Source organism: Leptosomus discolor, chromosome 3 (assembly GCF_034619465.1).
Source record: "Leptosomus discolor isolate bLepDis1 chromosome 3, bLepDis1.hap2, whole genome shotgun sequence".
Classification (NCBI taxonomy): Eukaryota; Metazoa; Chordata; class Aves; order Leptosomiformes; family Leptosomidae; genus Leptosomus; species Leptosomus discolor.
The window spans coordinates 80,589,770-80,616,058 of record NC_141393.1 but is presented as its reverse complement, the minus strand read 5'-3'; the positions used below and the strand labels follow the sequence as shown (position 1 = coordinate 80,616,058).

Sequence of the window (26,289 nt, the reverse complement as noted above, 5' to 3'; positions counted from 1 at the left end):
AAAGGTTGATAAGGACTACCCAACTATGATCTACAGCTCACTGCACACCCTTCATTAAGAAGGACTGTCAAAAACCTTTGCCTGAAAGGTGTTTGAAGTCTCTTTTTTTTTTTTTTTTGAGGTTGTTGTCCTGCAACCAGGGGCTAAAGGTCAGTTCCCTACCCAAAAAGCCTACAAATCAAGACATTCAAGTCCTGCACCACATGTGCGGGCCAACATCCACTAACAAATTATTCTGAAGTACGCATGATGTTCCCAGAAGGCCATTTTTAACGTGAAGATGCATAATTAATGATTCAGAGGAGAAATGGCAGCTCCAACGCGTGTGCTCAAGGGGAGATCTAAGCAAAGCTCCCTTCGCCCTCAGTGAGGATGGCACATCACTCCTGCATGTGGCAGCTGTTACGCTCAGAGCAAAGCGATGTACTCACGTACCGAACGACGATGTAAGGTTTGCCGTCAGAACCAGGACCTGCCCATCCACTGATAACAGTAGCTGTATCCAACAACCTGATGAGAGTCCATTAGAACAACAGCCTAAGAGCTTGCAGCATATTCGAATATTATCTGCGGTTCTCCCTCCAGTCTAAGTTCTGGTACCTTTCTAGCCCTAAATATTAAATGACCAAGCTGAAGATCTGTGTAACAGGATGGAATTACAGCATGTTTACATCTCCTCATACAGATTCATAAGTCAGTTGCTCCAGACAACAGACTAAAAAAGCAAATTGCAAGTAAAATTTAGTACCATAACATTATCAAATACATCATGTGTAAGACAACAACAGTATAGTACAGTGGTATGCTGTATGGCACTAAACATATCAGTACCTGGCAGCACCGTCATTTTTATCTGGTTCATAACTGATGTTTTACTGCACCAGTGATATTTTCTCCTCAAAAGTGGAAGAGTAGGCAACTGTGCTGATAAGTTCTTACCAGAAATTCAGTGACTGAAGTGCCTGTGCAGAAAGCACCACAGCTCGCACAAGGTCAGAAAGTTCTGACACAAGGAGACATTACAAAATAGTGCTTCTAATATCATGAAAATGTCGGACTGTTTCTGCCCACAGCTCTGTCACATAATTTATCTTCAGGCAAAAACGGAGCCAGTTAATTTCTAGTGTTCCAAAGTTGTTATTTTAAGCTGGAGCTGCCAAATGCAATCATGTTACGTTAGATGCTAATCATTTATGCAAACACATATGGAATAAAAAAATTAGGACCAAAGCTATTCGTGATACAACTAACTTGGCAAACAGGCAGGACAGTCACGGAAGTCCTGTTTGCCCTAGAAAGCAGTATTACTTTCACAGTGAGAGAATAAAAAAGTGAAAAAACTTGAGCTTTATATATGGAACAGCAATTTCCAAACACGAAGGGTGGTAACTGTATTAGCATAAGTCACACTTACAGTGACAGAGCTACTTCTGTGACAATGATCTTAAAAGCATAACCCAAAGAGTCTACTGATAAATTTTACACAGAGATCATACACCCACGTGAACTGCCTACTTCAGCTTCGTTTATCTGAATAATACAAGATCCAGCTTTCCCTGTGCGTATATATTTCAATGCAGTTTTTATGTCTTCAGTGTTATCTCATGCATTATATAGTTTGGAGAACCAGAGTCCTCACGAAAAATTAGATTTTTCAAAAACATCTGGCTGCAGCAAAGAGAGCAGAGAGTCTCTGCACAAGCATCTCTGCTCAGCTCTGCCAACCCAAACTAACCTTCACATGTCATCCCCGCTTTAGGCACCTGCAAGAGCACAGGCTGCCTGCAGTGACCAGCCCCACAGTTTGTTCAATGGGAACCCTGTGCTCACCAGTGCAAGGTTGGGACCGCTTCATCCATTCCTCCTGCGACCCGAATGAGATGCTGAGGCTCCCAAAGATTAAGTGAAACCATTTGTGCCATCTGCCCTTCTCAAAGCAGTCGGCTTCCCAGCACTCGAGAGCAAAAAGACACGATGTTTCGCCCAGCTTTGCATAAATCAGTAGATGTCAATACCGTTCACATGCCATATAATGAATCCTAAGGGGAAAGTCCTCCTTTTATACATTTTGTGGGAAAATTTCTTGTTGGCTTTAGATCTGTTTAAGGGCGCAAGATCCATTCCCGTAAGCCGCAAGTACAGCACCTCCCCTACTGTTGTTAAGCGGTCTATTCACAAAACAACGTCACATCAGACAAAGTTTTACTTCAACAATCAAGGTAGAAGACTCATGTGAACAGGAAACATTTTTCCCAGACAATATTCTATTCTGCACTTATGTGTACATTTATTGCAGATCTAAGCTTTTCGTGAGTGAATCAGCTGGGCTGCAAAGTAAGGTCAATTTTATACTCCTCTTCCCTTCTACCATCCCTAAACTATTACCAAGTAGTTGTGTAAGCCATGGTCCAACGCACTGAAAAAACAAAGGCAGAATGGGGGGATCGCTATTACGTAGGAGAACCTAAGAGCACATACTAAAAAGCAGCTCCTGTCCCAAAGAAAATGCTTCTTGAACCGACAGATAAAAGACAGATGAACAAACTTCCGCCAGGAACTTCCCTTAAATGCATTTGGAGCTTTCTGAGCAAATCTACACAGGCTTTTCCAGGTAAATACAAGTTTTTGCTGTCTGTGTTTTCAGCAAGTTAGATAGATGCTAGCCACTCAAGCAAAAATTACACAGCTGCATTAATGTACTGCTACAGTATTGATATATCTTGCCTCTCAACAGGTCCCATTAGTCACAGCTCAGTATGACACTAACCATGGGTTCAGAGACTCAGCGCTGGCACTCTCTCATCTCTACCAGGCTCTGACAGCAGACACAGCAAGTTCATAGTTCATCTCAACTGCCAAACATCATGCAGATGTAACATAGCACACTGTGTCGTAAGAACGTCACGGCAGACCTGGAATCTGAATCCAGGATTTCCAAATCACAGGGCAAATCCTGAAGAGATGAACACCCTGCTTTCCACTGTTTCAAAAGCTGCAGGTGGTGAAGGGGAAGAGGCTGAGACAATGAGGCTACACAAAGCAAGAAAAGATTACAAACAAACATGAAATAGATGCTGGAAAGACTGCAGGACAAAGGGTCATGCCATTTGAAAGCCCCCACATATAAAACAATTTGCTCCTCAAAGGCTTTGCAGCCAGACCACACATAGATCCAGATGACTGGGAAAAAAGAAACATCACTCTACAGGTGTCTTTTAGAGAGGCACAGTCACATCGGGAAGTGTAAAATGTGGAGTTCACGTTTTTATTGGACATGTAGAACCAAATTCTTGCTTTCCAAGCCAGGGTAAAGAACAGCATGTGTGCATGAGTCATAAAAAACTGAAATTCTAAGCAGCAGCACCAGATTTAGGAAACAGCTTTGTTTACTTTATTGTCACTAACCCATCAGCCTGACTAAGAGTTGGTGTCTGCAATACATACAGCCACAAACAGTATTAGAAATTAAATATAAAGGAAACTGCTTTCAGAAGATTATAAATAACTATAACCAGTACTCTCTCTACTCTCCCAGGGCAGGTCTTCATTCTTCCCAAATTTTTGTATTTTCAAACTTCAAAAAATAGTAAGAACTTTTACTCTCTGTACAAACAAAACTGTATTTTGGGAATATTTCAAAGACTGAATTTATAATACTGACCACATGGAAAAAAAAACCCAAAACACCAAACCCCTAAGGAAACAGATTTCCTATTTAATCAGGCTTACCCATATAAGTAAGACTACTCAGATCTGTATATACTTGCAGAATCAAAGCCATGAAAACTGACAAAATCCTCCAGAAGACATTATTGAGGCTGTCATGCAAGTATTTTCTTGCACAGTGATGCTGTTCCATGCAATTCTTATCTGCGCCATCTTGCTGATTTTTGCTCAAAACCAGATTTACTAAAGAAAACACTGGCTTGCTTTCCAGCTAACAGTGTAAGAATGGAGTGCTGCTCCTTGTGGGCAGTATTTTTCCGTGTAGCTTCAGGTACATTTTCAGTGTCCAGTTTACCTCATTGCAAGTACCCCTTGAAACCCAATCAGTGGAGGAAAGAAGGCATGTTCCAATGGTTTATTCTGAAAAGATACCTACAAAGCAAGTGCCGCTGTGCTCCTCTGCAAAACTAACGCCATACAGAAATCACCTTGCCCAACAAGTCTCAAAGCTTCATTTATGTATTTGCATGCACCACTGGACTATGTCCACGCCGAAGAAATAAAGACTTTGCTTCCCTGGGTGACAGAAGAGTGAGCCAGACTTCAACCAGTCTTCAGGCATAGAGAATGTCGGTTATCTCCGGAAAGGTGAGAGATTTTGACCCAAACCATTCTATGATTCTATGATGAGATTTGCGTCATCATGAAATATTACCTCTCATCTAGAAACACTAACTGCTGCCACCACGTTTATCGCATATGATATGAGCTCCAATCATAATGAAAATATTTCTGCATTATAAATTGCCATGACAAATTGTTAATTCCTACAATTCCTTCACATTTTTTCAAGCAATTTAAGTTTCAGATGTTTGTACCTCACGGTGGTGCTATTTTCGTATCTTCTCCTTTAAATAACAAGATTTACTACCGTAGAAGTACTCTGTTTATGTTTCACAGGGAAAATAAGAGACTCTTCTAGAGAAACACAAACTTGAGTATATAAGTGTTATCAAAAGCATAATCTACATAGAAAAAAAATTAAAACATTTGTTCATCTCTCCTATCTTGCCACTGCAAGGTTTTACTTTTTCAGCTGACATAGGAGCACGGCTGTCAGGCACAGTATTTATGTTGGAAATCTTCCCCGATGCTGGGGGGTTGAAGGAGAACAACTTCATCAATTCCAGCTTTTGGTTCAAACAGACACTCCAGAGAACAACATAAACACGACCACTCATGACAAGTGTTGCTCCAACATCTCACACACACGAGCCCAAAGCTAGACTGGAACCTGCCCATTGAATCTGTGATACAAACGGACTCCTGGAAATGTCATCACTTCCTTAATTATCTTTTCTTGGGGAAAGTAACTACAGAGAAAGCAGTAATTTATAAACATTCCAAGGCATGTCAGATAGAAGCTCTGAGGAAGGAACTGGAGACCAAGAATGTGAATCACAGTTTATGATCAAAATCAAAACACATGCATCTGCCTGAAAGGACGTGTGAGCGCATGTGCACAGTGTGCTTACACACACATGAGCAACGAAGAAGGAGGAAGAAGAGTCCATCTAGTAGAGACAGCAGCAGCAGCAGCCCCATTTCTCTCTATAATTCTGCAACAGCACATCAGTACCTGCAGGCACTCGCAGCCGAGGAAAACAAGAGTCCAATTTTCAGCTTCCGGCAGGTCATTTTAAATAGCCGTCAGCAAAACTGAAAAATTTGAGTGATCAGAAAAGTCACGCTGACATTTTTCCTTTTGAACCCTCTAGCCTTCTGTGGTGGGCCTTGGCATGGCTTCAGACACCGTTCCACGCAGCCCTCTGAAACTGAGAGCAAGTCTCGCTTTCTGCACACAGCAGACAGTCCCGTTTCTAAAACCGGAAAACAGCGAGGGTTTGCACGACACTTTCCAAGTCATGAGAAGTCACTGCTGCCTCTTTAAGGCTAGACATGCATCAAGCCATGCTCCTGCAGGACAGCAGGCTCCGCACAAACAGGCTCCTCTGGCCGACACATGACTTCCTCTGGCAGTTCTGGTGGGCAGAACTTGAAAAGATTGCCAAATCCAATGACCAGCAAATCCTGAGCTGGCTAAAAACAACCCACAAAGACTGCAGTCCAGAGCAAACAAGATGAAAAAGCCACATTAAAAAACTCCGGATTTTATGCAAGTATAAATTGCTTCAAACTGCTAACGAAGAGAAGAAAGGGAAGAGGGTTGTAAAGGCTCTTTAAGAAATGAAAGCTGGGGTGGCTGTGGTTTGTTTTTTTTTACAGACATGGCAACGTAGTGTCCATCAATCGAGGCAATTAAGACATCAGTGTCATTCTAGTGTATTAGCTGCACGGGAGTTGCAGCTTTCAGTAGACATGGCATCATCTGAGACAGACATTGAACAATCACAATTTCTGTGCAGCACACTGCCAGTACCTTTAAGGCTTTATAAGGCCTATTGTGTGCTTCACTTCTCATTCAGTCCAGTACTCTGGCAGCCCAGAAAGGGCTCTTTGGGCAAGGCTGTGGGGAAAAGGAGTAACAGGAGCCTGTGAAACCACCCTGGTGAGCCAGTGGAGCTACCACAGGCTGGGGGCAAGCTTTGGAAAATACCCAGGATCAAGAGATGCACGTGATGAGGGACTACTGCTTTCCAAGCAACAAATATAGGGTATTCCTGGTGTACATCTGCCACAGCGTCACTCACAACTTGACTCCGAGACCTCACTGGCAAAGAGCACTGGTGGAAGCAGTAATTCATCTGGGCTTCCCGTTCTCGCTCTTCTGATGTGGGTCCCTTCCCTCACTCTTACAAGCAGTATGCCAAACATCATGAAAAAAAACTGGTGATAAAAAGCAGCAGTCAACGTCAGGTTTGACAGAGAGGTTTGCAGGTGGCCAAATTAATTTTCCAGTGCTGTCGTGGAGGTCCTGGTTGGACTGATAACGTTGCCTCTGCATGACTTTGTGAGCCACAGATCATAAAGGAACGAGCAGCAACAGGGTGAAAGTGATCAAGTTGTTCTTAACGGGCTCAGCTTAACAGGAGAGGCATATATGAGGTTGAAACCAACCAAGAATAGTGGAAAATTTTACTATTACGCATCCACTCAGACCCAGAGATGGTATCTTAAAATGTCCACAGTGGCCCACAGAAACACGCAGTACAAAAGTAAACTTCTTGGTAATGTAAGACCAGGAAGGACCTACAGCCCCACTGAAACCCTGACAGCTGCAGAAGCCAGTGCAAGCAAAGCATAGCATTTGTGTCCCAGCCAAACTGCGAAGGCGAGCAGAGGAAGCACGGGGCAAGAACTTCCCAAATGGCAAAAGTCACTTCCCAAATGGCAAAAGTCGCTTCCCAAACTGCTTTGGAGTCCGTGAGCTCCCAGTACCGAACTTGCTGGCTACGTGACTTAGGATGTCAGATTCCAAGTGATAATCTTTCCTGAAAGACACTCTCTTGTTGCTCGACTCATGAAGCTGGATGAGATCAGCCCAGACTTTCACCAAACCTCTCCCACATTGTAGTCTTCTTTTTAGGGTTTACCCTCTCACATTTGGAACAAGATCCTTTGCCTCCAAGTTGCCAGTCCCCTCATCTGAAAGTGAGACTTCAGACTTCTCCATCCGCAGAAAGACTAAGCAACTCCATTACTTCCACCCCCTTTTCTTCATCCCCAGACAGATAGGGCAGCAATGTAGCCACCTCCACCACCCTTCTCTCAAGCCATCTCACTATAGGTAGTTCGTGACACTCCTGATTCAAAAACCCTGCATGTACTTGCATTGCCACTTGTACGTCTGCTGCTAGATATCTACTACTGCTGCCAAGCAAAGGTGGTCAGAAAGTGAAGAGGTAAGAACAGCAAAATACCCTTGGGATGTTCAGATCCTTGCAGAGGCACAGTGCTTTGTTTTACCTTTCAAAGCTTCTTCTACAGCAGCAACTATTTTTCTTTGGAACAAAGGCGTTTGGCCTACCAGAAGTACCAAACATACCCATGTGCAGCCACGAAGCCTTCCCACCGCACCACAGCAACCGAGCAGAGGGCAGATGCAATGCAGCCTGGCAAACCAAGTAACATGTCCTTCATTTCCCAGCCTAGTTCTGCACCACATATCCTGGTCAGCTCACCAGAAACATCAAATTAGTGCAGCCAAGTGATCTGGCAGTGCACAGATCCAATATTAATGTTAGTGAAGTCTGTGGTCTTACTCAAAAATTTAATCTCACGGAAGTAACAAACTCTTTATTCTTGAGCCTCTTATTTTAGTATGAGCTTAGGACTGCATAAGATAATGATCCAATTATTTTAATTTGGATTATTAAGCCCAAGCTGCAGGGTGCTTCAAAAATTCCAGTCAAACTAGCCTGCCTTGTCAGATTTAGAGCAGCTGGTCAAGCTGACACCGGGAGCTCAGCGCTAAAAAGCCACAGTAGAAAAAGAAGCTGTCCTTATTTTTACTGTATGTGAGATCCTGAAGTCTCAGAAAACAGCCTAATTTGATTGGTACTAAATGAAAACTTGTTTTAACAAATGCATTTTGAGAGGAAGAAATACACAAAATAGAATGAAACAAACGACTGGGTAACAAAAACCAAACTCCAGCCGTCAAATAAATCTTGAATTCCCTTCCTGCCCGCTGTCAGCCCAAGACCTCCAGGCCCCCTCCGACCACAGCTCTGGTGCAGCAGGTCAGGGTGTTTAAACCATGCCCAGAAAGCGGCCCCGTTATCACAGCTGAATCTCAAGGCTGTCCCCAGATCTCTGGATGCCTGAGCACGGAACAAAACAATTTTTCCCTGACATAGCCTTGGGTAAGGCTGTTGTGGTGTTAAACTTCTGAAAACAGTTAAAATTAACACACTGGGAAATACCATGAATATGTAGAAAAATAGGCAAAATGAATCAGGTTTTCATCACCCTCATTGTCCAGTCCTTCATCAAAAACATTGTGCCACAGAAGAATTATCCTGAATTCAGGATGCACTGCAAAGCTCAGATGCAGAAATACATTACCAGGTGACTGTTTCAGAGTCTTTTCCTGTCCCATTTTTACAACTTGGAGGATCTCTTCAGGAGGTACTTAAATACTGGGCTTCAATAATTTTGCCCATCATTTTATGACTTTTAAGCGGGTCGGCTCAGGAACCTGACATACACCCCCTAGTAAGTACCTGGCTATTATCATTAGCCTGCTCCACAGGAACTAACAGGCATTTTAATATCAGGTTTGCTCTCAAAGGAAAATATTATTTTATTATGAAATTGTTGCCAAGCAACACTGATTAAACAGTGAGGGAAAAGCCTATCGAATTATTACAGCCTCAGTGGCATTACTCAGAATTACAAAAATAAAGACGAGTCCTTGATTTTCCTGCCTTCGTTTCACATAACACATGTTAAACATCTGTATCAGGCCTAACATCTTAAAGCTATTGAGGATGAGGATGTCAACGAAAACAATAGTGAATCCATTGCCAGGAACTCTGATTCCATGTATTCATATGTATTCAATCCTAAGTATTCACATGAGATTAATTTTATATGCCCATGCTCCCCCTTTAGCTATTTCAATTGTGGCGGCGTGCCTGAAGCAGCTCAGGGAAATTCAACTGACAGGTATCATAAAAGAACCCTCCATTATTTTAGGACTGGATAGTATACCTATCTAAGGAGTGATTTTCATCTTAAAATAATTTTTACATTTTTCTATACACATTTTTCTGGTGCAAGTCTCCAGAGCTTCGAACTGCCCCCACAAACACCACAGAACAAGCAGCTCCATGAGAAAGAAACTATCTCCTTTCGAAAAACTGAGCAACTGAAGCAGTGAAGATACCCAAAGTCGAAGAGAAAGTTATTTTAAGAGTTCAGTAGTTCCTGGCTTTCAGCTGAGACCCAGATCAGTACAGAAATGCACACATGCACTCACTTCCCCAGGAATATTTGATCAAATAAAACAAACAAAAAAGGCTTGCGTTTCTCATGCCAAGTTCAATATAAACACTTGTGGCTATTACATGCACCCGTATTCTATTTCCTATGATAAAGCATGGCCAATATGAATTGTGATAAAAGACATTTCTAAGAAATACTTGAAAAATATTAGAACTTTTGGGGTTCTTTCTTGAAGAAAGCGTCTTCAGAGTCTCAACAAGTGAGATTTCACCCCAACAGGGATTAATGACTACAAACAAATTCCTTGAAGATCACAAATACAATTACAGCATTTCACGGCATGACCTTATACTTACCAGACTTCAGCCTTAACATGAAAGTACAAAATTACTGATTTAGTTTTGCCAAGTTTGTTCAGAATTTATAATCCCATACATTTCCAGTCCACCTATTTTTTTTGCCAGGGAAGAAAAAGCACCCAAACCTTACTCGTCTTCACAGAAAAGCCTGCATGTGTTACAGGAGGAACACAAGCCCCTGCCATGCCCTCTCTCCACATCAGCCACCCCTCCTATGCTTAAATTTGCAAACACATGCTGTCTGTATATTCTACACAAGCGTCAAAGTGAGTTAAATTAAGGCATACATGTATGCTGCATATTTATGAGAACCAGGATAACTGCACAAGCATGTTTAATGCATGAGCCCTCCAAGGAATTTGCTAGGGGAAGTTTACACTCCTCCCAGCAAGTAAGGAATGTGTAATTTAGCAGCATCTAGCACGGGGCAGGTTAAAAACAAAACAAAACCCGATCTCCTCCCCCAGAGCAAACCTTCACTTAAAGATTTGCAGATCTTGCATTCCATGTTATCAGAACTTCAGCCAACCCCTGAACGAACGCGCGATTTATTTTAAACACGCTTTCGATGCTGCTGAATTTAACTAGCGTGCTGTCAAACAAAAATACTGGTTTTATTCTGGAGTATGCTGGAAATACTGTATGACAAATCTCTACCTTTGCTATCAGCATTTGAAGGGAGCAGGAAATACCTCAGCTGGTAAATCAAACCAGTGTAACTTGAGGTGATGGGTACATTCTACTTTAAGACAAAAGGCCACTTGGAGTTGATTTTCACAATAATGGAAAAGATAACATTTGCTCTGCTTTGTTTTCTGAGTCTGATCCTATAAGTAAAATCCAATCTTCCCAGGTTGTTTACACTCTTTTGCTCGACACTGTCGCCAGCAAGCCCTGCTCCAGCTTCCTGTGCAGTTTCAGAGCAGCCATCTCCAAGGGCTGTGACTGGAAACCGGTTGGGAGATGGGAGGAGGCGGCTAAGGGCTACAAATTGTGAAATATATTGTGCCCCGCGCTTCGGTACACCGCAGAAGTACACAGAAAGGACAGCTTGGGGCAAACTGCTTTCTTACCGTAAGCACATTAAGGGAGGCACAAGCGGCCTCTTTCTGCTAGATGGCAACTATTTTTATTCAAAGCCAAATACTTAAATCTTCTGCCGTCCTGTCAAGACGATTAGCCAGCAGCGGCACAGCCTGCAGCCTGGTGCATGCGTGACTGTAGCGCACGTTGCGTGCGGACACAACTGCAGGAGCTGCGCCGTTACGCAAGCAGGGCCAGGAGCATCGAACCAGAGGGAAATTCGGTTTTATGCAAATGCCTGCTTTGCCGTTGATTCATTCTGGTCTCTTGGGAGGTACAACTCCAGCTGTAGCCCGCTTCATCCCACCCCCGGGCACCCGCTAGTAACTCAGAAGTTCCCCCTGTAGCATGTCCCCACAGCAAGGGCACTCTTGTGCTCGTTTTCAACTAAATTTGTGATTACCTTGTGAGATCTACCCCTCATACCAAATCTGTCCATGAATTGCCAATGGATTTAAAGGTTTCTGGGTGATGAGAGAGGCACTGACAAATACACAGCAGAATCACATAAGGCTGTTTAGTTTTCACAAGAAACTATGTTACCAAAAAAAAAAAAAATTTAAAAAAATAATAGAGATTCCAACTACAATTTGGTTTTCACATGCAGAGAACTGATTGTACCTACACTTTCTTCAGGCATTCACAGTGCACTCACCAGGCTGATAACTCAGTGGCTGGCAAACTAAGAAAGGCTTTAAAAGACAAAAAACCAAACCAAACCAAATATAAAATCCTCTGCTCCTCATTCCCAGCCCCACAGAAAAGGGCAATTTTTCTATTTATTTAGTGACATGGAATCATACAACGGTTTGGGTTGGAAGGGATCTTAAAGATGATTTGGTTCCAACCCCCCTGCCGTGGGCAGGGACACCTTTCACCAGACCAGGTTGCTCCCAGCCCCATCCAACCTGGCCTTGAGCACTGCCAGGGAGGGGGCAGCCACAGCTTCTCTGGGCAACCCCTGCCAGCGCCTCACTGCCCTCACAGGGAAGAATTTCTTCCTACAGTTGAACTGAAGAAGACTTGACATCTTTTATTAAGGGCAGCCAATAAGATACCTGCTGAGAAAATAGTAAATAACTCTTTCACCATACACTAGACATTTCAGACAGTGTATGTACTGAAAATGAACACAACAGCTGAAGTTTCATGGATGCATACAATACACATTGAGCTGAACACAACCACAAACCCAACAAGGCTGCTATTGAAGTCAGTGGAAAGACTTTGATTATGGCCAATAGTATCTGCCTTTATTTAAATCACTATAAAAGACTCCACTTAAAAGTTCTTTCAGCACAGATTTAGACCCTCTTTTTCTACGCTTCCGCCTGGTAGATCATCATCTTTGTTCTCTCATTACGAGTTCTGTTAATTGTATACACATGCATTGCTCTCACAGGACACAGTACTAAGGATTTGTGTGTGTAATGCTGTAAGAACATGAACTAAGACGCTCAGCTGTCATGGCATGCAATGTTTTCTTTTCACTGCAGCATTCTGGTTTGATGTGTTTTGAGTGTAAACAACAGTACTGCACAGCTTAACATCAAAAATTTTCTTCTTCTGCTGTTGCTGTCAGAGCAGCTAAAGCTCTTGCCAGTCCCTCCGAGTGCAACGTACATAAATAAGTAACTGGACTGTACTTGGGTACTACCATAGTCAGCAACACTTGCTTTCTGTACAGCAGTCCCCCCTCAGTGAAGCATTAAGGGTGTATACAAGGGTAAAAGAATGTGAACTTAAATATTTGTTTATAGCGGTCATGGCAGGGATCCAAAGGTATTCATGTTAATTTACAACACATTTAGGTAAACGATCCGCCTTTGAAGACAGCCAATTCTGTAAAAGCCTCTTGTAGATCTCAATCTGTTTCTTATTTCCTTTGCCCACCCCACCACCTTTTTAAAGTATACTTTGTGGTTGTGAAAAGTGATGGAGAGAGTGGCTGGGTATGGGAGAGGTTTACTCATCTGACACACAAAGCATAGGTGGACAGTATCCACACAAATTGCGCCATGCTTCTTTGTAGTCTTTCTGGTCACAACTCAGAAATAACTTTATTCAGCCAATTAATGTAGAACAATCCCACTTGCAGACACACTTGTAGCCAGGGATCTGGACGAAAAGTAACTTCCCCTTTACCTCTCTTTCATGATGGTCAAGACCCTCATCGGGTTTTCTGAGATTGAGGATGTGCACCTCTTGCGGCAGGATTGTTGTGCCTCGGCTCGCACAGCCAGATAAGACTGTAAAACTCTCCAGCAAGGCATGGACTGGGTGCGAGTTGTTCACAGGCGATAAGACACATTCACTGCTAGGCACAGGACCTGCAGAGGAAGACACAGATGCAGATCATTTGGAGAAAAAAAACCAATACATAGATGACACCTGTCAAACAACGATCATCCTTTTGGTCACAAAACCCATGGGAACACAAGCAGAGGCTTCACGTTCATTATCCACAAAATTAAGATATTTATTTCCATGGCCCTTTTAAGTCCTCCTGAATAGGCTAACTCTTATTTCTCTCTGAAAAATCTAAATTTAAAGTATGAATTCCAAAATTGAAGGCAGTCTTGTCTTTCCAGGAAGGAAATCAAGTATAAAAGAGAAAAAAAAGCCAAAAAAACCCCAACCAAACCCAAAGGAGGAAAAACAAAGCAGTGATAGTGGTAGGAGGAATTGGTTCATCTTAGATGTGAATTATTTGTTTATGTCAAACCTTGTTATCTCCAAACACTGAAAAATGCAATCATGTATATATAACAATGAAAAGTTAATCTCTAGTACAAAGGCAATTACATCAGGAAGGATTTGGGTGAGTTGGATTTGTTGCTTTTGAAGCAGTGCTGATTTATAGTGAACGTCGTTCAAATACATTGTACAAAACAGCAGGCATTTGTCACATGATGGAATGAAATGTTTGTTTACTGAGTCTATTTTGTGTCTGACAGCAATTATCTACACTGATAACAGATATCTAGTCCAAAACAGAGTGTACGCCCTTTCAAATAATCACCACAGCATGATGCAGTGCCATGCTCTTATATAGCACGTGAGACAGCGTGATGTGATATAGCAAGATAGCCCAAAAGCTGAAACATACGGAGCAGTTTACATTTAAACTATATCTCAGGAAACTAAAGCAAGACAAATATTTATGAAAAGCAGCCCTGCTTTTCCAAAACGGCTCGAACCCACCCCTGACAGTAACAGATACAGTATGTTTTTGATTCAGAAGGTCACAGGAGAACGTAATTGACTTAACCCCTAATTTGCACCGAAGTCACTCAGATAAGAATTAGACTCACATGAACCAGTGAGTTCAGAGGCTGCAAGGCATAGCATAGAAATATAAACTAGGAGCATGATTATTTTTTTCTTCCAGATAGTGTACATCTGCAATTGCAAGTAAAATGCTGCTTTTGAAAAAAGGTCAAAATGAAAGAAAATCCTCAACTGATCAAATGGCAGAGCTCTCTCTGGTTTTGCGGTCTACATCCAGCTATTGTAGCACGAGGGATCATCTGACTTTGGTGTGCACATATGTTTAATTATATTAGCACTGACCTACACTTCGCTGGTCAAAGAGACAGTTGATTGAAGATACAGTTAGCAGCCGGCCGTTCGGAAGACAGAGTCCATCTTAAAACAGACTTTATCTGGAAAAAAGCAAAGCCCCTGAGCACAGCGAGATTTCCGCAGTGCCTCGGGCCATGCATGCCTTGTCCTGCCAAAGGGGCCGTTCCTGAAACCCACCGGTGCATAGTACATATCCTGCCAGCTCCCACGGAACAGGAATATTTGTTAAAGGCAATGCTCAAGGCATAAATTACGCGTGCCTGTGCTTGGGGTACAGTGGATAAACAAACTTTCTGCTCTCCATATGAGGAGCTTGGTAGTAGCACTGACCACCAACTTGGAGGATTTGAGGTTTATTTGGGTTTTTTTAATCCCTTTTTAAGAATATGCATACAAAATGGGACCAGTCGGTTTAAAAAAAAAAAAAAAAAAACCTATGAAAAAGTTGCCCTTTGTAACAGTTGAAGAAATATTTAGAATTTGTTACAATAACACAATCAGCAGAGAGGCCTCATTTTCCTGGTGTACAAGTGCAGACCAGAGAACCTACTATCAATTAGCCCGGTCACTGATGTGTAAGCCCGGCAGCAGACCGTGTTACGCAATCTACACAAAATGCATTTCTAAACTCCGCCAGCGTTTCTCGGGCTGGGGAACAAACCGAGAGCTGAGGAGCGCTTGTTCATGGAGTTGTTTCTTGCAGACCAGAATGGAGCTGACATTTGTTAAGATGCTTCTATCCTAGCACGCACACACGAAGAACAAGGTACGAGACTTGGAAACAAGGCAGAAACGGAGTTGCTGACAAAAACATGCACTTTCCTTAGCAAAGGTTCAGAAGAAAGAGCTAATACGTCCCTCTCAGCAAATTGATTCCCTTGTGAACACCTACTTCCATGCAGGACATGTATCAGTCCTCCACTCCAGCCTTCATCTGGTCTTTATTCCGTACGAATTTGCCACATCAGAGGAGAAGATGTCTGCATTTTCCCCTCACTTCCTACAGGGACTCATCCACACGACGAAGACAGTGACTGGTACCTTCAGGCTGTCTGTAGCTACCGGCACCTCACGAGCACATTAAGAAAGTCCTTCTTTCAAGGCCCTCTGTTCTGCTCGATGGGCAAGAGGGAAATCCTCCCGGAGGGACCAGAACTTCACCTCCTGGAGAGCCACACACAGCTGAGCTGGTCCGCACAGCGAAGGGCAGCCGCTGGCACGCCTGCTCTGCCTGCGCTCCATCCCAGCTGGACACGGGACAGATCTCCTGCAGAAACCCCATCGTCCTGCTGGCAGCGAGCCCACCCGGCTACACCAGTCTTAAGCAAGGCTTCTTAAGCCAGGTTTACTGGTGTAGGTCCACTCTTACACCAGTACAGCGTGCGCCCCGCCAGCCTGGGGCACGCCACTTCTGTCAGCTTTGTTTTGAAGGAAGGGGTGCACAGAGTTGCTCTAAGACGCTCAGTATAAGAAGCCCATGTTTTGGGGGAGTCATTCAGTGGAGGTGCTTTTGTACCAGCCTCATGAGTGACCAAGATACAGCCCATGAAATCTGAACTGAAGACCGGACTATCTACTGGAGGCTGGCTCCACTGCACTCAGACCACATGTGCTGCGAGACTGCCCACAAACATGGAACAGCGGAGGGGTAAATAACAGAGGGGTTACTTCTGTGGTTTTGCCGAGCTTCACGTAGATGCCTGTGTACATTTGCCTCACCCCTAAACTGCGGGTAGAGCCATGCCCAGCGTATGCCTGCCTGCCTGGAGGTCACGCCAAGCGAAAGGAAAACTCAGTTGTAGATCGCAAAGTCCACTGATGCTCAGCCTGTACATGGTACAAGACAGCTCTTTCCGCCACCTTCTCTCCATTTATGCTGTATTTTAGTCTCTTCTTACACTGCACGCACCCCAGCGCTGCCTGAGCTATTCGCTAAGCAGTCATTAACGCTTCTCTCCAGCACTTCCTACTGCACCTGCAGATCTGTCCCAGTCGCAGACAGGCAGGTGCCACTCTGAGGCACCGCCACTCCAGTGGGAACAGCAAGAGCTCTCTCCTCTTTCCAAATTAGCTGCTCTCACTCTTCTTTTGGCTCCCTCACAGACCCCTCCTGCTTATCTTCCTTCCTTCCTGCCATCTTCCTCTGACTGGAAAGCTATTTACTTCTAGGTAGTTTAAGCCCTACAAAATGCATAATTTTTGTATTTGTAAAACCACTCTGAAAAAACAAACTGAAAGTCCCTTCTGTGACACCACTAATCTGATTGTTTATCACCTCCACGCCCCTTGCTTGTATTTGAAAGCCCACATGAAACCACAGCCTCATCCTGCCTGGGCTTTACTGGTCTGCTGCTCTGCCCTGCACAAACACCAGGACCGGGCTCCGCCAGCTTCCCACTGCAGCCCCACAGCCTGTTCCCGCCGACCTCACCTGCACCAGCGACACCGACATCCTGCCAAAACTCACTATCATCACTGCCTAAGGGCCAGTTCATCTAATTAATCATCAAGGCTGCCTCATTAGCTCCAAACACTTAAAGATACTCTCCTGCATCTCATCCCCGTCAAACTGGCACTTCCAGAGTCAAAAGTACCTCCCAGTTTATCCATCCTGGTGCAGCTACAAGCCTTTAGTCCCTTCTCTGCTGAGAATGTGAGTGTGCACGCACGGCCGCCGTTGGGCTTTTGCTTAACTTCGGAGCATGTATCCATTTAACCTTGTTAGCAAATCCTGGATCTTACCACAATCAAATTTGAATCGCTTAATGCCTGCGGAGCCTTTTGAAGATGGAAAGCAGGTTAGGCAGTTTTATAAGAACCGCGTATTACGTATGTGTTTTACGATGGCAAATGTTCAGCGAATTTAGAATTCTAGAGAACCATTTAGTATTGAATTATTTTCCACTTCCAATTAATAAGAATATTTTAAAGGAAATCTTAATGCAGACCCAACCTTATTCGATGCTAACATCTGGAACATATTCAACACAATTTCAACATTCTTGTTTCCCATATCATCTATGCTACTAATGAGTAACATGTGTTCTGCTGTAAGAAAGAAGTAGAAATAGGAGTAAGACACTAAATGGGATAATAGAACAACCCAAGACCAACTCATAACTCTGATGGATTTTATTCAAATAGTAAAGGCTAATATAATTTCTGTTGTATTTCCGTGGAGATTTCTACAGTGTTGTCAGCTGAAAAATGCAACCAGCTCCTGCAAATTGCGTGAATTTGTGCTGGGGGCTCCACAGCACGTTAGCGTGATTCCCATATGCCACGCCAGAGGATAGAAGCCACACCAATGGGATATAACACTCCTTAGAAGGAGGACAGATTTATTCTAATTGATTTTTGAATGAGGGAATGACACAAATCTAGTCATTATACATAAACACAAAAAATTCAAAATCTAGACTTGAGGAACACCAGGGATCTCTGTGCTCTCAGGTACAAAGTAATATAAATTACCGCAGATCCTGCTAGAATTCATCACCTCATAAGCTGAAAAGCAAGTCTTAGAGGAGGCCAACTATCCAAGCAGAGATTCAGTATGCCCCAGTGACAGACGTTCACAAAAAGTTCTTTTGGAGAAGGTTAATTTAAGGGCATTTTTTAACATCAGCTAGTGACAATGGTGACTAGAACATGCAGGAAGAAAAGAGACAGGATCCTCAAACCTACTTTTGAGTGACAACAGGGTTCTGTAAAAACAAGAGGAGGGGAAGCCATTTTCTCCTGAACTGAAAAGTTTAAGATTCACTGCAGAGCACTTCAGCAGACTTAGTAATAACTTCTTCCTATAACCTTCACAACTCATTTCTAAAGATACAAGCGCATGGGCAAAGGGCCACTGTTCCACGTGGAGTAATTGTAAGCACCTACACAATCTTCTTCTCATAAAGGGTTTCGCACTAAAGGAAGCATTTATACCAAAAAATTATACTCAAGGATTGAGGCAAATAAGAATCTACAGAGAGAAATGATGTCTGTCACTCAAAGAGAAAATATAAGTCATTACTACTTATGTAGTGTGGGTGGCTCTGTAATAACAACGACTAAATTCCCTCCTGCACATCCCTTCACAGAAGACCACCTGGGGAGCCAAATTCCTGGTGATTCAAATGGTGTAGAGGATAATGGACAACCTCCACCACTAAAAAAACCCAGCTTCTACTACAGGTGACCATGAAGAAACAGCTTCACGCTCCAAAGTAAGCACCTGGGTAAATCATCCCTGCTCAGGATCAGTCAATTCTGGCAAGCAGCCTTAAGACCTGAGAGATGGAAAAGACAAGATGAGATGGTAGGAAATGTCACGGCTGCTTTGTGATGAGAGGCAGCAACACAGAGGAAACTGCAGCATTTCTCCTCGTGAAAAAGGAGAAGCGTTTCCACCACGATCACCAACAACAAGGAGCTGGACTGTCCAAGACTCTTCCTGGATTATGCTATTTTCCCCTCTGCATAACTGTGACCACCACAAGAAAGATGCAGGGGAGAGAAAGAAGATATTGAAAGGAAGATTTGTACATTGAACCTTCATACTGGCCAGTAGGAAGACTAAAGTAGAAGATTACTGTCCAAAGCATTTTGTATCTATATAAATCTACTGCTGATCTCTTTTTGTGTCTTCCAGATTGTTTGGCTGGGGAGAGGAGGAAAGCATTATGGTTCTCTTGTTCTAAGCAGCCCATGGCAGCAGTTCCAGCTCTGATGAAACACTGCACATGTAACGCAGAATGATACTGCTGCTAATCTGCCATGATTTCTGAAAGGAGGAGGAAAAGAAATTCAGTGACAAACAAAATTTTGGTGTGCTTCAGTATCACTTTCCGGCCTTAGTACATAGTCAGAAATGCATGGGAGTAACAAAGGTTGTAGATCTGTTATGACCAAAAAAAAAAAAAAAAAAAAAAAAAAAAGCAATTCCTGGATACTTTAAGAAATAAATTTTAAACTGTGGGGTGGATTTTTTTTTAGTTAGTTTTTATTTACACTGTGCACCTGGTAATTCAACCTTCAGTTTCAAAAAACTAGCAGTTACAATAGGATATGCTCAATATTGCAATAAAAGCTTTGATATTTTAGAAGGCTGGAGAATGAGGAAAAAAAAAACAAATAAGCTTACAGTACTGAATAAATTCCATTCTAATTTGGATATTCTCTCCTCTTTGTCATTTTTATGTGTTCACCTGATACCAGAAAAAAAAATTAGTTTAGCATTTTTATAGTGTGTCCCAACACTTACTTATGTACTTATTTTATTATTGCTACTAGGTATTAGCTCTTAAAAGCCTTTCTTCATGCAACCATGGACTGCATTGAAAGGCATCGGGTATCTCCCTTCAATACAACTATTTACATAAACTAGGAATTCCCCAGGAAAAGTATTTTAAAACCTCTTAAAAGCTCACATTTTCCACATTTGTTGAATAACTCTGATGAGAGTTTGTTCAATCACTGCACCATAACACACTGGCTGGTTATCAATGAATTTAGAGCAGATTCTACCTCAGCAGAAGGAACATCAGACCCCTCATGAACTGCGACTGAAGCAGGACTGAAGTTGAGTAAATATTCATAAAAGGCCTTGAATGCATTTTAGGGCTTCATCAGAAAAGGGCAAGAAGGAGCAAAAAAGTCCATGAGAAATCAATATGCACAGAAAATCAGATGGGGGCATGTGAAGAAAAGGTGACAGAAGTATTGCACTGAAAACACAAACACTGTTGTACACAGGCCTGGGTAAGTTTCCCTTCATGTCCTTAATTTTCAGGCAGTTCTTTTACCACCACATCAATCACAGGCTTCTTGTCAGCCAGAAAGAGTATTTTTCATGGTGGAACTACTTTTGACCGAATCCCCATAGGGGCAAGGTGGAGAGGTTTAAAATTATAGGGGAAAAGATTCATGGCCACGGACTGATTTTGGCTATTTTGAAAAGAAAGCAAAACCAAAAACAAAACCCACAACAAACAAAACAAAGAGAAAACCCAAAATCTCAGACTCCACGTATACCTATCTGAAATCAGTGAGCCATAAAACTTAACTGAGAAGAAAAAAAATACATCCTCAAGAAATACTCAGTACAGCAGGCAAGATTTCGTTGTAGGAGTTAAAACATACAAGCTGTACTAACTAAAAACATGTGCTCATGCAAAAACACAGCAGAAGTTCCCCATTCCAGTGCTCGAAGTCCACTAATCTTCAGCAACTCCACTTCACGACACCATTCCTACTGCTCCCCCCTTTCTCCTGGGGGGGGGGGGGGGGGGGGGAAGAACAAAAACAAAATCCAAATAAAAACCAAAACCACTATCCTCTGGAATTATGCATTAACCTACATACTTCGGCTTTACACTGATTTGTACTGTAAGGCTACGTGCAGTCAGACTCTGCTCTATGTGCTCTCAATCCCCAACTATCAACCCCCAATTAATTCCACTATCATCAACTCTGCCCATATTTATTCCACATATGGGCCAAACTATTCAGATGTTTCAATATATTAGATTACACTTAATCTGCAATGTATTTTGAGCCTCTATTTTCTGCAGTCTTTCTAGACATTTCTGTTATGCATACTAAAGTCCATCTAGCACTTTCTGCCTGCCCACTGGGAATCACTCAGGCCTACAGATGACAAGTCCCATACCTTTTTAGGGTTGCTGTTATGTTTGGTACAAACTCCTGATGCCGGTTTCTCCTTCTAAGCAAAATAATCTTTTATGCCTCTCTGGAGGATGTGTTGCAAAACATCCATTCCCACTGCTCCTAGCCACTGGTAAAAGCACGAGGTTTATCTCATCTTAGCAGAGATGATCTAACCTCAAGTGTTGCCTGCACAGATCTCACAGTTTTTTCCATGTGGGGAAAAAAAAAAAAAAATCAAATTACATTCTGAAAGCAGAAATGCTTTCTTCCACTTTCTTAAAAACAAGCTTCTACTGATATTTTGTACTTACCAGGACGCAAAACTGATGTAAGTTCAACCAGAAAAGCTAACCATCAAATAAAACTCAACTTCTGTAGCAATGTACTGCTACTTAGAAGTGATGAATTATGCCTAAACTATTCATTTGATGAAAAAAAATGTAAATGACAAAGTCCAATTCATCCATTACACAGCAAAACTCATTTTGATACCTGAGCAAGCAAGGCAAAGCCAGGCAATGTCAATCAGTCGGTGTTTTGTTTAACAAAAGAAACTCCAGCTGCCTTGTTTATACAACAATTGAGCTAATTAAACAGAATAGGGAATGAATGAAAAACCTGTTTGGTTTAACATCCAGTGAGCACAACTTTAAGCCATTGCTACACACGAGGCATAATCTTAGAAAACAAACATCTGTACCTGGAAAACAAAGAAGTCTTTCAAAGCAGATGTACTGTACCACAGAGCTACATTTTAGGTAACCTCTGCTGCACTTCTTTCTGACCAGAAGTACTGTCAGAGCCCTACCTTCTCGTGAGGTTGGCAGCAAAGCACTGCCTACGGGAACTCTTCTCTAGTATTTTTCCACGCCTAAACGTGCACATTCATCCACACAAGCTCTTTCTCTCCCTATCCCTTCTCCCAAGCAAGCATTTGGAAAACACTCCAGGAACATAAGAGCATCTTTTTAATCTGTATAAACAGAACAGCATGAACGTGTTAACTTCCATTTAAATACACCCAGAAAGCACAACTCTTTTCTGTGCCAAAGAACTGAAAACAAAGTCGTCCACCAATGTTTCAGAAAGGGTTATTGAGTTTTTCCCATTGTTATCCTCAAGTAGTAGAAAACAGACAAGTTTCCAGCAACTGCTCTAAAAATTCAAATGTAGGTGACCCTCCTGCCCAAATCTCAGGTCCCATGGAGCACCTACCCCTTTTTAAGCAGTGGCCAACACCACTCAGACTGAGGACCTCCCCCCCCGCCCTCAGACATGGTTGTATTTCAGAAATAGCTGACTTCCATCACAAATTTGTATCAAGACTATAAAAATCCAGAATTATTTCAGGTAACAAGCAGTACCTAAAATGCAAGTAATCCTTGTGCCTTAACGGCCTTAATGGAAGACCCAAACGTAGCATTCTGTTTTCATCACTGTTAATGGATGAGGTCGTCTTCTGCACCGTGATTGTACAAAGAGGAAGAAATGAACAGTCACAAACTATTTCTAACATTCCTTGTTCGTTACTCCAAACAACATTCCAACTTCTTGTTGTGAAAGTCTCTTTTCCCCAGAGATAGCCCATAAATTGTCTGAGATTTATCCCCCTTTACCGTAGAAAGGATAGGAAGTTGCATGGAAACAATGAATGGAAGTGCACTTTTTATCAGACAACGACAGGAAGCATTCTGCTTGGTTTACATGAAAGCTCTGTATTGGGGCCAAAGGGAAAAAAAAAAAAAAGCCTATAAAAATTAAATGCTGCTTAGAGCAAAAAAAAAAAAACTAAAACAAGTTTCAAAACCATTGTATTTTTAATAAATCAGTATTGAAACCTGAAAATGAGTACATTAAAGACGACAGAGAAGGAAAATCCAGGCTTCGTAAAACCAGTTTCAGGAGGTGAAGAGAGAGAACCATACTTACTTTCATGATCAGCCACACAGGAATTCATGCATCATCAAAGAGCATGCACAAAAACACACATGTAAACATCGATCAGACCTCAGCAATCTATGCTTATCTAAGAAAACAAGTCTTCTGAGTCAGTCTCAGCAAAATGTTACCTATTTAAATCGCAAATGCATGCTTCAGTTCTTTGTGTACTCATGGGTGCTCTTGAAAGCGCTAGTAAAAGTTCTAATCATTTTCGAACCAACACAGGAAGAGTTGGTGTCCAAGCTCGGGCAGCATCTATGGGTACAGATAAATGTACCAAAATACACAGTGAGATTATAGAACATATTCACTAGACTGGGGGCAGGGGTAGGACTTTGGTTTAGGTGGATTTTGTTGCTGCTTGTTTTTTTGGGTTTTGGTGTTTGTTTGTTTGTTTTTTTTTTCTTAAAGTTAGTTCAGAACTATTTGAAAATAAAAAATTCCTACGGCAGTTTTTCAGGAACACAAGCAGCTATCACATGCTTGATCCCCACTGACTTCCATTTGGAGCTACATACGCAGCCACCTTCTGCCCAAAAATACATGGTGCTATACTGGTTATCCAAAGGGCGCTGCCATGTGGTGAAAAGCGTTTATATCCAAAGTCTTCTCTGATGGCTAATGACAGCAACCTCAAGGAGATCAGGAGAGATTAAAGGTGTCTGGTGTTAACTGATTCAGGGTGCACACCAACCACAGAGTTGATAGCTACTCTTCCAATTTTATAATTGCTGTTACTGAAACTATTACACATTCAACAAACATTTCTAAACAATTACAGTATTACAGACTTCTACAAACCATTAACAGATTTTCCTTTAATTCATAACATTAGCATCATTTTTGATAGGTCATCCAAGCTCCAAAATAAAAGCATAGCCAAAGCTTTCCTTTGTATTTCATTTCTTTTATTTGGGCCCAAATAGCTTCCTTTTCTTCATATACGTGGACACACTGAACTTACAGGGGTTCTGTCTGTGCCTTTTTTCCCCCTCTATGCACTCATTTCCACAGCTCTCCAAAACTTCCCTGTAATTTATTTTCTTTTCTATCCAACCCTTATCATTCCCTTAAACAGTTCCTACGCAGTCTGCTCAGCTTCACCAGCGTTTGTCATTCACTGCACCTGCATACAAAGGGCTCTTCTTTCAATAAGATGTCTTACTTTTATCTGTCAGTTGGATTATTGGCAGGTCATTTTTTGGTCTTCAGAGAGGAAATAAAGAATTCTGGATGTTGGTGCATAGGGATGCACGCACATCTGGAGAGAGAGGGGTGATTTTCTTTCAAAGTCATCTTCTTTTTGACAGCCGCAGAGATGCAGAGCACCAGACGGTGCAGCTTCCAGCTCAACAGCAACTTGCGTGCAACCTTCTTCTGCTTTAACTTCTCCACTACCCCCGGGGGCACATGAGAGACTTGTCATTTGTGCCTAACCCATCTGAAGAACAGGCTAGCATTCACCGCCTCTAATCTTTGGCCAGTACTGAAGCACATGGGCCCCGCTTGCAACACCAGGCGCTCAGTGAGAAGCAGATGGAGAGGGCTCTTTGGTTTGGGGTTTGGTCCCCTTCCCCCCCCCCCCCCTTGGTTTTGCCTGTCAGAAGCCCTTCTGTGCTGACGCATAGGTGCTTCACTCCAGCGAGAAAATTTATAAGCCTTCCCCTTCCTAATCTCAGCCAGCATGTCAGGAACATCACTTTATACTAAAAAAGGGAACGTCTGCTCAGTGCTGAATTTCAGGACAATCTGATAAACACGGGGAGTTGGAATGAGAGCGGCAGCTCCAAAACACGCGATTCGCACGCTGCCAGCCGGAGCGGACGCGCTGGGGCTGCCTTTCCCACCTCTGCAAGCGGACTGAGGATGCTCATCAGTGGACAGGCCCCTTCCTAAAATGAAGAAGTGTTGCTCTGTTACTCGGGCTTCCAGCTGAGGCAGTTGGCAACTGCTTGCCTCAGTCCCATCAGATGCAGTGGACCTCAGAAGCAGCAAAAGCCAAAGGGAAGGAAACAGTCTTGGGGGAAGATGGCTTCATAACTGAAAGAGTACCGGCCCTTTCCTAATTAAAAAATAACAAGATTACAAGTTCAATTGAAGGCTGCATTCCTGTAAGTGACCCTTTAAGGATGAGTTCACTATCACTAAATGTCTCACTGCACAAACCTTGAAAACTGATCTGTGTCAAGAGCTTAAGGAAAATAAATATTCTCTCTTCAAAACACTTAAAGTTCAGGCTTGTCTTGAAAAATGAAAAAAAAAAAATTATACAAAAAAAAAAAAAAAAGAAAAAAAAAAGGCAAAAACTACTGTACTCTTCCCCAGCCTCCACTCAGTTAACCAAGCCTCTGCTGTAGGATCAGCAAGGAAATCAATTCTAGAACACACCCTGCTACAGGTTTTCTCTTCAGACTTGTGAACTTTATGATCTGGTTTGTTTTTAACTAGGGAAGACCTTGTGCTCAAAATTGTTCAAGGCTCTGTGCCTAATGGAGAGGAGGAAACACCAGGTCAGCCCCGGTGCTGAGGAATGCTTACAAAGTCCTTGCTCTGTCCTGAACTCAAGGACGGCGTCCCCTAGGAGAGAGGAACAGTGTCCACACTCCCCTATTTGAAAGCCATAAAGCTAAATACTTGCTGGCAAATGTTTTTTCCAAGTTCATCAAGGGACCTCAGACAAGTTCCTGGACCAGGCTGGTGCTGGAGATAGCTCAAGCCACAGCTATATCTCCAACAAGGGCTACAAACACAACAGAGCCGTGGTCCCAGAACTGGTCCACAGGTCACTGATGGCTCAGCTGCTCCTAAGTTGTCTGTGTAACCACATTTTCTTCATACCAAATTCAATTCAAAAGTCTGATGGGTAAGTGCGTGGTGGTCCTTGCAAGATTCTGAGGGTTGACTGTGCACCTAGATATTGCTGCAGAAGACAAAAACCCCTTGTATTTCTGAGTCATTATGAACAGGAGTCAATCAGAACAGCCCTCAGTAAGCACCAACAACTAAAAAAAAGTTTCCCCAAGTAAGCAAAGATAAAATATTTGGAGAGCTCTACGCACATTTAGTGTTAAGCAAAGGGACAGAA

At 42.6% G+C, this 26,289-nt stretch overlaps 1 protein-coding gene across 1 annotated transcript in view; it reads right to left on the bottom strand.

Moving 5' to 3' along the window:
- Positions 1 to 26,289, bottom strand: part of TGFBR3 (transforming growth factor beta receptor 3) — a 104,985-nt gene that overhangs the window by 56,503 nt on the left and 22,193 nt on the right. Inside the window, exon 2 of the mRNA XM_086463175.1 lies at positions 13,164 to 13,348. Within this exon, the coding sequence (XP_086319301.1) occupies positions 13,164 to 13,348 (185 nt within the window). The remainder of the gene's footprint in view (positions 1 to 13,163; positions 13,349 to 26,289) is intronic.